Genomic DNA, 12089 nt, shown 5'->3' with positions numbered 1-12089 from the left:
TTGCTACTAAAAACACAGCGTGCTATACAAATGTATAGACACGCTGCAAAACGTTAACGATATGGGAAACTGTGTTTCACCAGATATAAACTAAGTGTGGGAGCAACCTTCATGTGTGTCAGATAACATCTATTAAAGAGTTTCGGAAGTTAGCTATGAAAGAAGAAAACCAATGATAAGAGGAAAACCTGTCTGTAGGGCAGAAACTCAAGAAACTTTCGTAAGTTAACAGAGTTTTTTGAACAGTCCTTAAAATCTGGCCATGGTTCCTAGCACCCTCCATTTGGAAGCCCTGGAATTCTTTCTGGGGGGGGTGGTCACAATGTTTTCAAAGATGCCAGTCTCTTCGTGTTAGACAAAGGGGAAAGAAGACCACCCCGTGCCCTTCAGAGTAAGTGTGAACAAGAGGGTTGTTTTTGTTCTATTCCCCTTTCATACTGTCCAGCATAAGTAATTATTATAGATTTCTTTTGAAAGATCACTGCAGGTAAAACAATTAACTCATAAACTAAGGGGAAAAAAGGTACTTATCAAAAGAAGGCATGACTAGTCATTCTAGAAAACAACTGGAGAATGAATGATTTGTTCAAGTTTTGAAAAGAGGGGAGGGATTATTTAACAGAATACCTTAGGGATAGAAGAACAACTGAATAAACAAAATGAACTACAATGAGGTGGTTTGTGCCTAAAATATCATACAATTTTTATTACTATATTAATCTTTCCTTTTGAAACCATGTACTTTAGTAGATGGTATCTTTTCAGCACTTCCAATGATCCTAAAGTTGCTTAGACAGAATGAGATAGATACTTCACTCATTCATTCAGTAAAATTTACCAAACATTGCATCAACCAGTATAAACTAAGAATACAAACAAGGCACAAAGTTGAATAAGATATAGATGGTTCTTTCCCTCATGATGCTTATTCTGAGGAGGGTAAATATGGGAACAAAAAAACTCTGATAACAACGGGGTAAGAGCTATAACAGAAATATGCATAAAACCTTAAGGGGACAACCAGCTATCCCATGGGGGTCAGAAAGGCTCCACAAGTATTGATACCTGAGCTAGTCTTAAACAGAAAAGGGGGAAAAAGTACTTCAAGCAAAGCAGGCATTTATGCAAAGTACAAGGTATGAAAAACATATTTATTAAAGAATAGCAAGCAGTCTGGTTCACACTGCACTGCAGGATGTGCGCTACACAAGTCTGTTAGCTAAGGAAGCAAGTTGGTTTATGTTAAAACAATCCTTCTGAAAAAGAAGTGAAACTTTTAATACAGAAGTAGAAAATACTTCCTTTTGCTTAGAGATCATTAATTTTAAATCTTCAGGAAAGAAGGGACTGTGCAAATTTTACTTTTTGTCTTGCATGGAAATGCAGTTTTGAAGTCATGTCGCCTCAAAGAATATAAATCCAGAAAGTTATGAGATGCTACTGGCTGGGAGGGGAAAACACTAAGAAATGGTAAAAGCATAAATCTTTACTGCAAAAAGAGGAAACAAGAAAGCATAAAAACAGAGTCCAATGTATAACTCTGGGACAGAGCAAGATAGAGATTTTGGGTTTTCCATTTCAAGGACGATTGTGTGATGCATGGGAAGGATCAGCCTTCAGAAACTTGCTTGGTCTTCTTGAGAATCCAGTCTGTGAGACTGAATATTCTTCAAGGTCCTTCCTTCAATAATGTCTATTAGAGGTGACAGGTGAGACACTACGACTGCATGATTAGGGGAAATAAAAAAAAAAAAGACCGGGGTATATGATGATAAAATTCCCCATATTTTATATTTCATTTACTAGTTTAGAGAGATGCTCTTTGTAGGAGACCTTTTGGTTTTTCTCAACTGGGGTTCTGTGAAGAATAAAGTCCTAACTGCCCTAAGGTAGTGGTACTCAAATTGTGATCCCTGACCCTGGGGAGTCCCTGAGTCCTTAAGGGTCCATGAGATCCTCCACTTCCCAACTACCTATTTGTGTGAGGTTATATTTTCTTCATATACTTCAACAAAACAACACATAAGACTCAATACAGGGGCAGATATGAGAATCCAGCTGTCTTCTACGATGCAGACAGTAAAGAGATTTTTCAAAAGGTAACAGAATGGCACTCTTCACACTGGAAAAAATATAGTTTTTTTGTTTTGGAAAAACAGTTAATTTCCATAAAAATTGCATCGTTTATCCTAACATACAATGAGTTTATTATGGTTATTGTACAATGAATTAATCATTAACTATTTAATAAGTTTCTCAGTTTTAATTTCTAATATGGTAAACATTGATAGCTATAAGCCACATAAGCAAAGCCTCTTTGAGGTCTTCGCAAATTTTTTAAAGTATAAAGGGATTCTGAGACAAAAAAGTTTGGGAACCTCTACCTTGAAGCATCCATTGTATATAATAAAGTAACTTCTCTTTTATGCATAATATAGGAAGACAAAGAAAACAGTCACTCAAATCATTTTCTGTGGTTCAGATGAGAACCATTAAAACACTACATAACAAGATATGTAATAGGCACTCAATGATATAAATGACAGAATCAGGAACTGGAGCAAGGTAGCTTCAAGTGGCTGGAACTAAATCATACTTTTAAAATAAATGAATAAACTGTCAGATCAAGTGACTCTATCGTATTGACATTCATGTATTTTACTTCTTATGTGTATGTTAGACATACTGCTTGTTTTTCTTAAAAACATAGTTTCTAGAGCATTTCTGTTTAGATCCCATAGACTGAGCATTCACTCAAATATGTTCACCAAAACCTGACACCTCGGGTACCACTGTTTGAAAACACTGCATAATAAAAACGAATCTTTTCTGGTACCACATTTTCCACCATGGCTGCAGGGGCGTTGGTGTCTAACAAACCATAACAGGCATAAAATAACATTAAAATAGAACAAATGTATAATGTAATTTTATAAAACAACTTTACTGAGGTCATACAGTGTATTTTTGCTATACTTACTGTATCCCAAATCTGAAGTTTTATCTGTTTCCCATCAATGGTTATCATTCGAGCACCGAACTCTACACCTGAATAGGACAGAAAATGTTTTGTTATACAAACTAGTGGGAATATATTTCACATTTAAGGATTTTTTTAAAAAGGCTGTCTATTTCTAGCACATGTTATGCCAAGTGATATACATACAGATTAACAAATATAGCTCCTATCCTTAGAAAATGTATAAGCTAAGGCAGAGGCTAAGGATATAATTAAAACACTAAGATATCTGAGTCTAGTGTAGTCAAGAAACCAACTGTGGTCTTCATGTTTTGCAGGCTCTGTAATATTTAAAAAATCTAGAAATGAGATTCAAGAACCATAATTATTAATCACAAATATTAAAATTTCTTAAAAACTATTAGTGTGGTATAAAATTCACTAAAACAGACAGATGAATTTCAACATCATCGTCTTGGTTCCCAGCATGGGTTATCAACTAGGAAAGAAATCTCCAAATCCATCCACTAGAGATGACCATTGTTTAAACATATTTTCAGACATTGCTCCATGAATAAAATACACACGGAAGTATACAATTTTATATAAATGGGAACACATAAATGCTGTCCTGCAATTTGCTTTCCAGTCACTGTGCCATCAACATTATTCCATACCACAAAGTATCTTTACAAATCAAAAAATATATAAAACTATACTATTGTTTTTGATGGCTGCATAATATTCCTGTGTGTGTGTGTTATCTCTCTATATACACGCATTTTATTAAGTTGGTTACTCTATTGCTACAAATTTTGGTTGTCCTCAAATTTTCGCTAAGTAGTTGATGCTGAAATGAACTTTTCAACTTATGATTATGATTTCTGGCAAATTACAGGAAACAGGATTGCAGGTCAAAGGGAATACAAACTTTACACTTATCAGTTTACTACTCTGGCTTTTTTCCCTGCATATATCAGCTCTTTTGAAAGTACTCATTTAATCATCAAAATAGGAGGAGGAGAAAAAGAGGGGGTAATTTCAGAATAGCAAACAACTGTGAAGGCGACTCTGCAAGAAGTCTATCACTCACATTATACCATATCATTACTGCTTGGAGTGTGTTCTATCAGTATTTACATCAGAGTCAGGGTGAAGGGAAGACACATATGGTCCCCAGAAACCAGATGTCATCCAGGCAGAAAAACAGCTTTTAGTTAGTTGCCCAGGAAAGGGCATACTGCCCAGTGCCAGAATTCCATTTCAGCATCTCCTATAATTCCCCCAACTGTGACTAGGAGAGTGAGTACAAAGGTAACTTAGCCTCCCAGAATATGTAACTTGATGGAGTTTCCACTCTATATTTTATTACTTATTCCATCCTAGGGGCATAGTCAATACAAAGAACGGTATGTTTTTCAGACTCAGAAATACAGGAAAGCCAAAGAAAAGGGACCTAGGAGTCATGATGTACTAGAATGAAAAATGCAAAACTATAAAACTATGTCATATGAAACCATTACAGTGGGACTTCCCTGGTGGTGCAGTGGTTGAGAGCCCACCTGCCGATGCAGGGGACACGGGTTCGTGCCCCTGTCTGGGAAGATCCCACATGCCGCGGAGCGGCTGGGCCCGTGAGCCATGGCCGCAGAGCCTGCGCGTCTGGAGCCTGTGCTCCGCAACGGGAGAGGCCACAACAGTGAGAGGCCCGCGTACCGCAAAAACAAAAAACAACCATTACAGTGTTTACATATTTATCTATCTACATGCAGTTATTCATACATACTGTGTGCCACAGGGTGGGGGGGCACCCCAAACAACCATCCACCAGCTTACCGTTAGCGACACGAAAACGAGTAGCTGAGGAAAGAAACCAGTGACTAAGTATGGGACAAATGTTCTTTGAAATATCCAGTATTTAAAAGGAATGTTCTAAAGTAGAAAGCTCTACACATCAGCAAGATAGTTGACAAAATGGAGGCCTTTTCATGAATCTATTGTTTTTTTTGTTGTTGTTGTTGTTTTGCGGTACACGGGCCTCTCATTGTTGGGGCCTCTCCCATTGCGGAGCACAGGCTCCGGACGCGCAGGCTCAGCGGCCATGGCTCACGGGCCCAGCCGCTCCACGGCATGTGGGATCTTCCCGAACCGGGGCACGAACCCGTGTCCCCTGCATCGGCAGGCGGACTCTCAACCACTGCGCCACCAGGGAAACCCTCATGAATCTATTGTTTATAACCACAGAGAGAAATCCTATTTTTCCTTCCACTGTCATGGATGGGTTTTTAACCACAATCCAAAAACATCTGCATGGCTCAATGGGATTCAAGATTTCTTAAATCCAATGCTTAATGTCAAATTTGATGAAAAACAACTGCAAATTAGAAACAGACCCTTGACTGACACCGAGGGTGGGCAGGTAAGGGCAAGCAGATGCTCCTTCTCTGGAAATGACATCCTGGGCAGAGGGATAAAGATACTAAAATTTTTCTTTTTTAACATCTTTATTGGAGTATAATTGCTTTACAATGGTGTGTTAGTTTCTGCTTTATAACAAAGTGAATCAGTTATACATATACATATGTTCCCATATCTCTTCCCTCTCAAGTCTCCCTCCCTCCCACCTTCCCTACCCCACCCCTCTAGGTGGTCACAAAGCACTGGGCTGATCTCCCTGTGCTATGCGGCTGCTTCCTACTAGCTATCTACCTTACATTTGGTAGTGTATATATGTCCATGCCACTCTCACTCTGTCACAGCTTACCCTTTCCCCTCCCCATATCCTCAAGTCCATTCTCTAGTAGGTCTGTGTCTTTATTCCTGTCTTACCCCTAGGTTCTTCATGACTTTTTTTTTCTCCTTAGATTCCATATATATGTGTTAGCATACGGCATTTGTCTTTCTCTTTCTGACTTACTTCACTCTGTATGACAGACTCTCGGTCCATCCACCTCACTACAGATAACTCAATTTCGTTTCTTTTTATGGCTGAGTAGTATTCCATTGTGTGTATGTGCCACATTTTCTTTGAGGGATAAAGATACTAAAATTGACTGGCAACCATTCCATCATCTGCTGTAAGATGGCTTTTATGCTCTCTGCTTCCTGGCCTCTTAAGATGCGTCATTCCTGCCCGTTCCCAAGTCCATGTCCCCACCCTCCTGGGGGTTCTTTATAAAACTCCATATATTCCCTTTCCTTAACTTAAGCCGTAATTGAGTTTTGGTATATTTATCACTTTAATCAAAGTAAATACACAGGAGATTACTGAAGCTTAAAAAGTCCTTCAACAAAGATTTTGCCCCTAAAAACACATCCAATTTTAAAGACATGTTACAAGAAAATCAGGATTGGTTCTAAAGCAGGTAAATATAATAAGATTGCTATTTTAAGTTCACTTATTAATAAGGTCAGGACAGAGAATAAAAAAACAAGAAGTCAAGAAACTAGTTAAAAGGCTACTATATTATCCAGGAATGAGATAAAGAATGATAAGAAGATAAAGAATGGTATACATCTCCAAAGAAAAAATTGACAAGCACTGTTGATTACTGAAAAACTATGATTTCTGTTTTCCTATCAAGTGAAACAGAAACAAAGAATTCAATTTCAGCCTCAAAAACATTAACTCTTTCCCATTTACCTTCTCATAACTGGGTCCAATGCAGGTTTTACCTTTGTATTCTATGTGGCAAAAGAAAATACTGAAACCTGAAGTGTCCTAGAACTCACAGAAACAAACAAAAAACCCAAAAACCTCATACTTCTCTTCTGGATAGAAAAATTTTATTAAACTTTTTCCTTAAGTATATATATGCTTGAAAATCTCATTTAGAAAGTTTTCCTTATCTTTTTCTTTTTTCTTTTTTTTTTAATGGGATAAACCATCATCCCCTATGCCCTTGAGGCTCTCTTCTCAGATACATTTTCAATTAACAGCCAATTTGGCTGCCAGAGAAATTACCTGTGGAACCAAAGGCCGGGCCTCATTTACCTGACACAGTCAGGGAGTGATGCTTATTTTCTTCTTAGATGTTAGTCACTTTCAACCTTCCAGGACAAAATACTCTGAAGGTAAATACACACTTTCTAAATTACCTCTAGATCATTACCATCCTTGTAGAGTAAGTACTTGCATCCTTGCACAGTATCCATTTACTGAACATTCAATAATCGATACCTACTAATTGTGTGACCCTGAGCAAGCTAAGTTATTAAATCTCTTCTGTGTTTTAGTTTCTCTTATTTGTAAATGGTATTAATGATATCCATCTCATAAATTTTTTTTCAAGATTAGAAGAGTTATTACATACGTGCAATCTAAAAAATGATACCAATGAACTTATTTAAATAGAAATAGACTCAAGGACATAGAAAACAAACTTCTGGTTACCAAAGGGGATAGCGGTGAGGGAGCGGGGTGGGGGGGGGGAGGCACATAAATTAGGAGTTTGAGATTAACGTAAACACACTACTGTATATAAAATAGGTAAACAACAGGAACCGACTATATACCACATGAAACTATACTCAGTATCTTGTAATAACCTATAATGGAAAAGAATCTGAAAAAGAACATATATATGTATGTATAACTGAATAACTTTGCTGTACACTTGAAACTAACATAACACTGTAAATTAACTATACTTCAATCAAAAAAAAAGTTACTACATACAAAATAAGTGCCTGGCACACAGTAAATATTTGGTATGGGTCCACTGTCATTATTATTTTATATTATACCCTCCTCTACTCATCAAGCAAAGGCAAGTACACAGCAGAATCAAATACTGCCTTATGCCTATTTTAACAATCACTCCAACATTCCTTTAAAAAACACGTGCTAATTACCTCTAAATTGTTTTTATGTCAGAAAGATAAATTCTTGTGATGGGTGTCACAAGGTATAGTAGTCAGGGTCCAACCAGAAAAACAGAAACCATACGTAGGTATTTAAAACAGAGGGGATTTAAAGTAGGGAACTGGTTACATTAAAGGAAGGGCTGAGAAGCCCAAGGAGCAGAGGGTAAAGCAACCCAGAGATTAGGAACAGCCGGAAGCTGCTGCTGTCCCTAGGCCAGAGGGCAAAGAGAGATACCAGGGTTCCCAGAGCCCAGGAGCCAGACCATCAGTGGGCCTGTCAGGCAGGGGCTGTGGCTGAAGCCACGGAGGGCACACAGTCTCAGCAGAGAGGGGAGAAGGCCCTCAGCTTCACTTTGCTTTTAGCCTCCTAACTCCCAGTGCCTCGCATCAGCGAACCCAGAGGGAAGCCAGCTGGTACAGTTACATGGGTTACAGTTTTCTAAAAACTCCCTCTGGTGTATTCCCCGTTACATAGGCTCCCACAAGTAGAGCCTATGCCGATTTCTAACAGCAGTGAGGCTCAGGCCCATCCGCCCAATCAGGTGTGCCCTAACAACTAGAAATTTACACGAAAGCTTCAACGAAAAGGAAGACACTTTTGTCTAGTACCCTATACGAAAAACAACTGGCTAGTTGTCTCGGGACCAAATCATGCCTAAGAGATGGCCTCAAGGTTCAGCCCTACGGAGCAAAGAGCAGATCCTACACAAGGATGAGCTCACCAAAGTTAAACTGCAGCACGACGATCAGCATGAAAGAGCAGTACCTGTTTTACCCATCATTACTGGATATAATTAAAACTATCAAAATGAAAATGGAACCACATGTTCTTATCGATAGCAGCCAGTAAGGTAAGATTTTAATATATCTACAAAGTACATGTGGCTTGGTTGAATACTATTAACTGATCTAATAATTTGATTCGTAAACTCTATCTTCGATTTGGTATTTTAAAAGTACACAGGACATGAGAATCACCTTGTTATGAATAGTGAGTTAATCATATCTATAGAACATAAGCAGTCACTGGCTCAAAAGATACATTAAGCTATCAATTGTAAAGTTTAACTAGATTTCCAGTTACCTTGTTTCTTCATGGTTGACTAATCTCTAATTGTTACTGGACTACAGCCATAGAAGAATAATCTAGATTCTTTAGCTTTCAGGGTATAAATATAATTTTTTTAAAACAGATAAGAACCCTGAAACAGTATGCTTAAAGTTTTTAGTTTTTCACTTAATTTTACACTTTCACATATTAATGAATAATATCACTAATAATAAAAACTAGTGTAGCTAATAGTAATAACAGCTAATATTTGTTGACCATTCCTTACCAGTAACTGTCTCATTTATTCTTCACAATTGAGGAAACTAAAAAATGCTTGATGGTAGTTTTTCTCAATGAATAATTATAGGTAAGCCTAAAGCACTTAACATGCTGCCAGGCCCTGTTTCAATGCATCATATTTATTAACTCATTTACTGTTGAGAATAATTTTGTGAGATGGTTACCACTGCTTCTCTCATTTTACAGATAAAGAAACTGAGGCATGGAGTGGGAAAGTGGCTTGCCCAGCTAGTTAGCAGCAGAGCCCTGATGTGAACTCTGACAGACTGGTTCAGAGTCTGCTCTTAACCCCTCCCTATGGTATACTGTCTCTCAATCAACTGTTTTATCATTAAATACAATCACAATCAAGTATTAATGTCTTGCTGCATTCCAACCACTTTTACAGAGTTGGGGAATATTATTTTTACTATACTTACTTGTATTTTTTTAAAGTGATGGAGACTAAACTCTGTACAGCAACAAATCTAGTTTCACTGATTTCTGACTCATCACTGATGGAATGAGCCCTCTAGCACATTCCATTCCCACTACCCAAAACTTCTAAATGCTTCTCATCTCTTTATAAAACTTACCAATAGTAAGATCATGTACTGGCTGAAACCTCTTGTCTGTAAACTGTAGCAATAAGCATGATTTACCAACACCTGAAAGTTAAAAGAAAAAAAATTTAAGGGACAAAATTCACAGAAATTAAGAAATACTTCATACGAGTACTTGGAAAAGAGGCAGCTAGGGTTTCTGGTGCTCTGAGAACACAGTCTGCCATGATTTTTCAGTGCTCTCATTTCTTGGGGAATTAGAGGACTGATGATTTGGGTGAAAGGTGCTGACCAATCCAAAACACCCTTTTCATCCTTTTGCATTCATTCAGCATTTCAATCACAAAGATGAGAGTGGCAGCAACTCCCAGAGACAACCAACCAGGTTCTCCCAGCAGCCTCTACACCACAGGACTCATGCAGTGAAGTGTTCATGCACTTCTGTTTTTTCTGTAGTAGTGAAAATATTTTAAAAACATAGTACTTTCCTCTTTTTATAGTTTATTTTATCTTAGTCTCCTACAAACAAACAAACAAGTAAGTGTTCGGGATCTACTATTCTGGGAAAAGCTGCTCACTCTATCTTCTGGCTGACCCATTTCAGGATCGACTCTATAATCTGAATAGCATTCCTTCACTCTATTATTGAGGTCTTGAGTAACTTCCAAATTCCCAAATTAAAGGCAAATTTTCTATATACATCCTACTTGCCCTCTGAGGAGACCTGAATATTGACCACCACACCACTTCCTACTCATTTTCAGGCCTGTAACCTCACAGTAGACCGAATCTGCTTACTTGGTAGCAACCTGCACTTAACAAAACACAAAGGCAGTCATCACTTATTCATTCATTCACTTACTCAAAAAGTCTTCATCAAATGCTAACTGTGAAAAAAAAAAAAAAAATGCTAACTGTGCACATGGAAAGCTGATATGCTTCCTTCCTTACAATCTAGCTCAGGGAGAGAAATTTAACAGAATGAGTGCACAAATAACCTATACGAACTGTAATTTGAAATAATTATAATGACTGCCATTTGAAAGAAGAAAATAAAGTTCTATGAGGAAGAGTAACAAAAGAGACTGAAAGGCCGGAGAAGGTCTTTCTTAAGTGATGCAAACTAGACTGTTCAATGTCTTCTAGATTATCCGCTCAATGAGAGAAGGACAACGAATACCTTGTCACTTGCTGCCTGTCTTAAGGCAGAGATAAGTCACTTAATAATTTTGCTGAATGACTGTCCCTAGTGTCAAATGCTACAATGATTGTCAAAATGCCCAGTAACAAATCAAATACACGGTCTTCTGTGTGTGTGTGTGTGTGTGTGTGTGTGTGTGTGTGTGTGTGTGTGTGTGTGTGTATGGTGTGTTTTAGGAACTATTTTATTTGTTCAAAGTTTTTTGAATGTTTTAAGATTCTAGTTAACTGAAAATAAATTGGAATTTCAAAACATTTGACCTTGGTTTTCTTCTCTTTCTTTTATCCACAATTTCTCTTTTACATTACAAAAGGCACAAACTCCTTAGATTTCTAACACCCTTGAACAACCTTTCAGATCTAGGAGAGAAAGAAAAGAAATTTTTTTTTTAGTTCTTTGTGTGTTTAAAAAATTTTTATATTAGAGTATAGCCAATTAACAATGTTGTGATAGTTTCAGGTACACAGCAAAGGGACTCAGCCATACATATACATGTATCCATTCTCCCCCAAACTCCCCTCCCATCCAGGCTACCACATAACATTGAGCAGTGTTCCCTGTGCTATACAGTAGGTCCTTGTTGGTTATCCATTTTAAATATAGCAGTGTGTACATGCCAATCCCAAACTCCCTAACTATCCCTTCCCCCCATCCTTCCCCCTTTGTAACCGTAAGTTTGTTCTCTAAGTCTGTGAGTCTGTTTCTGTTCTGTAAATAAGTTCATTTGTAACAGAAAATTATTTAAGTGTTAAAGTACAAACTAGGTGAACAACTGAGATGTGAATCTTCAGTTCTGCTTTAAAAAAAGAGGCTTTAGGGCTTCCCTGGTGGCGCAGTGGTTGAGAGTCCACCTGCCGATGCAGGGGACACGGGTTCGTGGCCCAGTCCGGGAAGATCCCACATGCCGTGGAGCGGCTGGGCCCGTGAGCCATGGCCGCTGAGCCTGCGTGTCCGGAGCCTGTGCTCCACAACGGCAGAGGCCACAACAGTGAGAGGCCCGCGTACCACAAAAAAAAAAAAAAAAAAAAAAAAAAAGAGGCTTTATTTTTAAAAGCACTTTTACAGGTTCATAGCAAAATTGAGCAGGAAGTACGGCAAGTTCTCATATACTCCCTGCCCCAGGGGAGCACAGCCTCCTTCCTTATCAACATCCTGCACCACAGCGGTAAC

At 38.1% G+C, this 12089-nt stretch overlaps 1 protein-coding gene across 2 annotated transcripts in view; it reads right to left on the bottom strand.

The window, feature by feature from the left end:
- Positions 1-12089, bottom strand: part of RAB2A (RAB2A, member RAS oncogene family) — a 74581-nt gene that overhangs the window by 36800 nt on the left and 25692 nt on the right. For both annotated transcript variants that reach the window (XM_065895106.1, XM_065895105.1), the window contains exons 2-3: positions 9752-9823; positions 2981-3048 (exon numbers count right to left, since the gene is read on the bottom strand). In XM_065895106.1, coding sequence (XP_065751178.1) covers positions 2981-3048; positions 9752-9823 — 140 coding nt within the window. The remainder of the gene's footprint in view (positions 1-2980; positions 3049-9751; positions 9824-12089) is intronic.

Source organism: Phocoena phocoena, chromosome 17, assembly GCF_963924675.1.
Source record: "Phocoena phocoena chromosome 17, mPhoPho1.1, whole genome shotgun sequence".
In the NCBI taxonomy this organism is placed as follows: Eukaryota; Metazoa; Chordata; class Mammalia; order Artiodactyla; family Phocoenidae; genus Phocoena; species Phocoena phocoena.
This window is presented reverse-complemented; position numbering and strand designations above follow the sequence as displayed.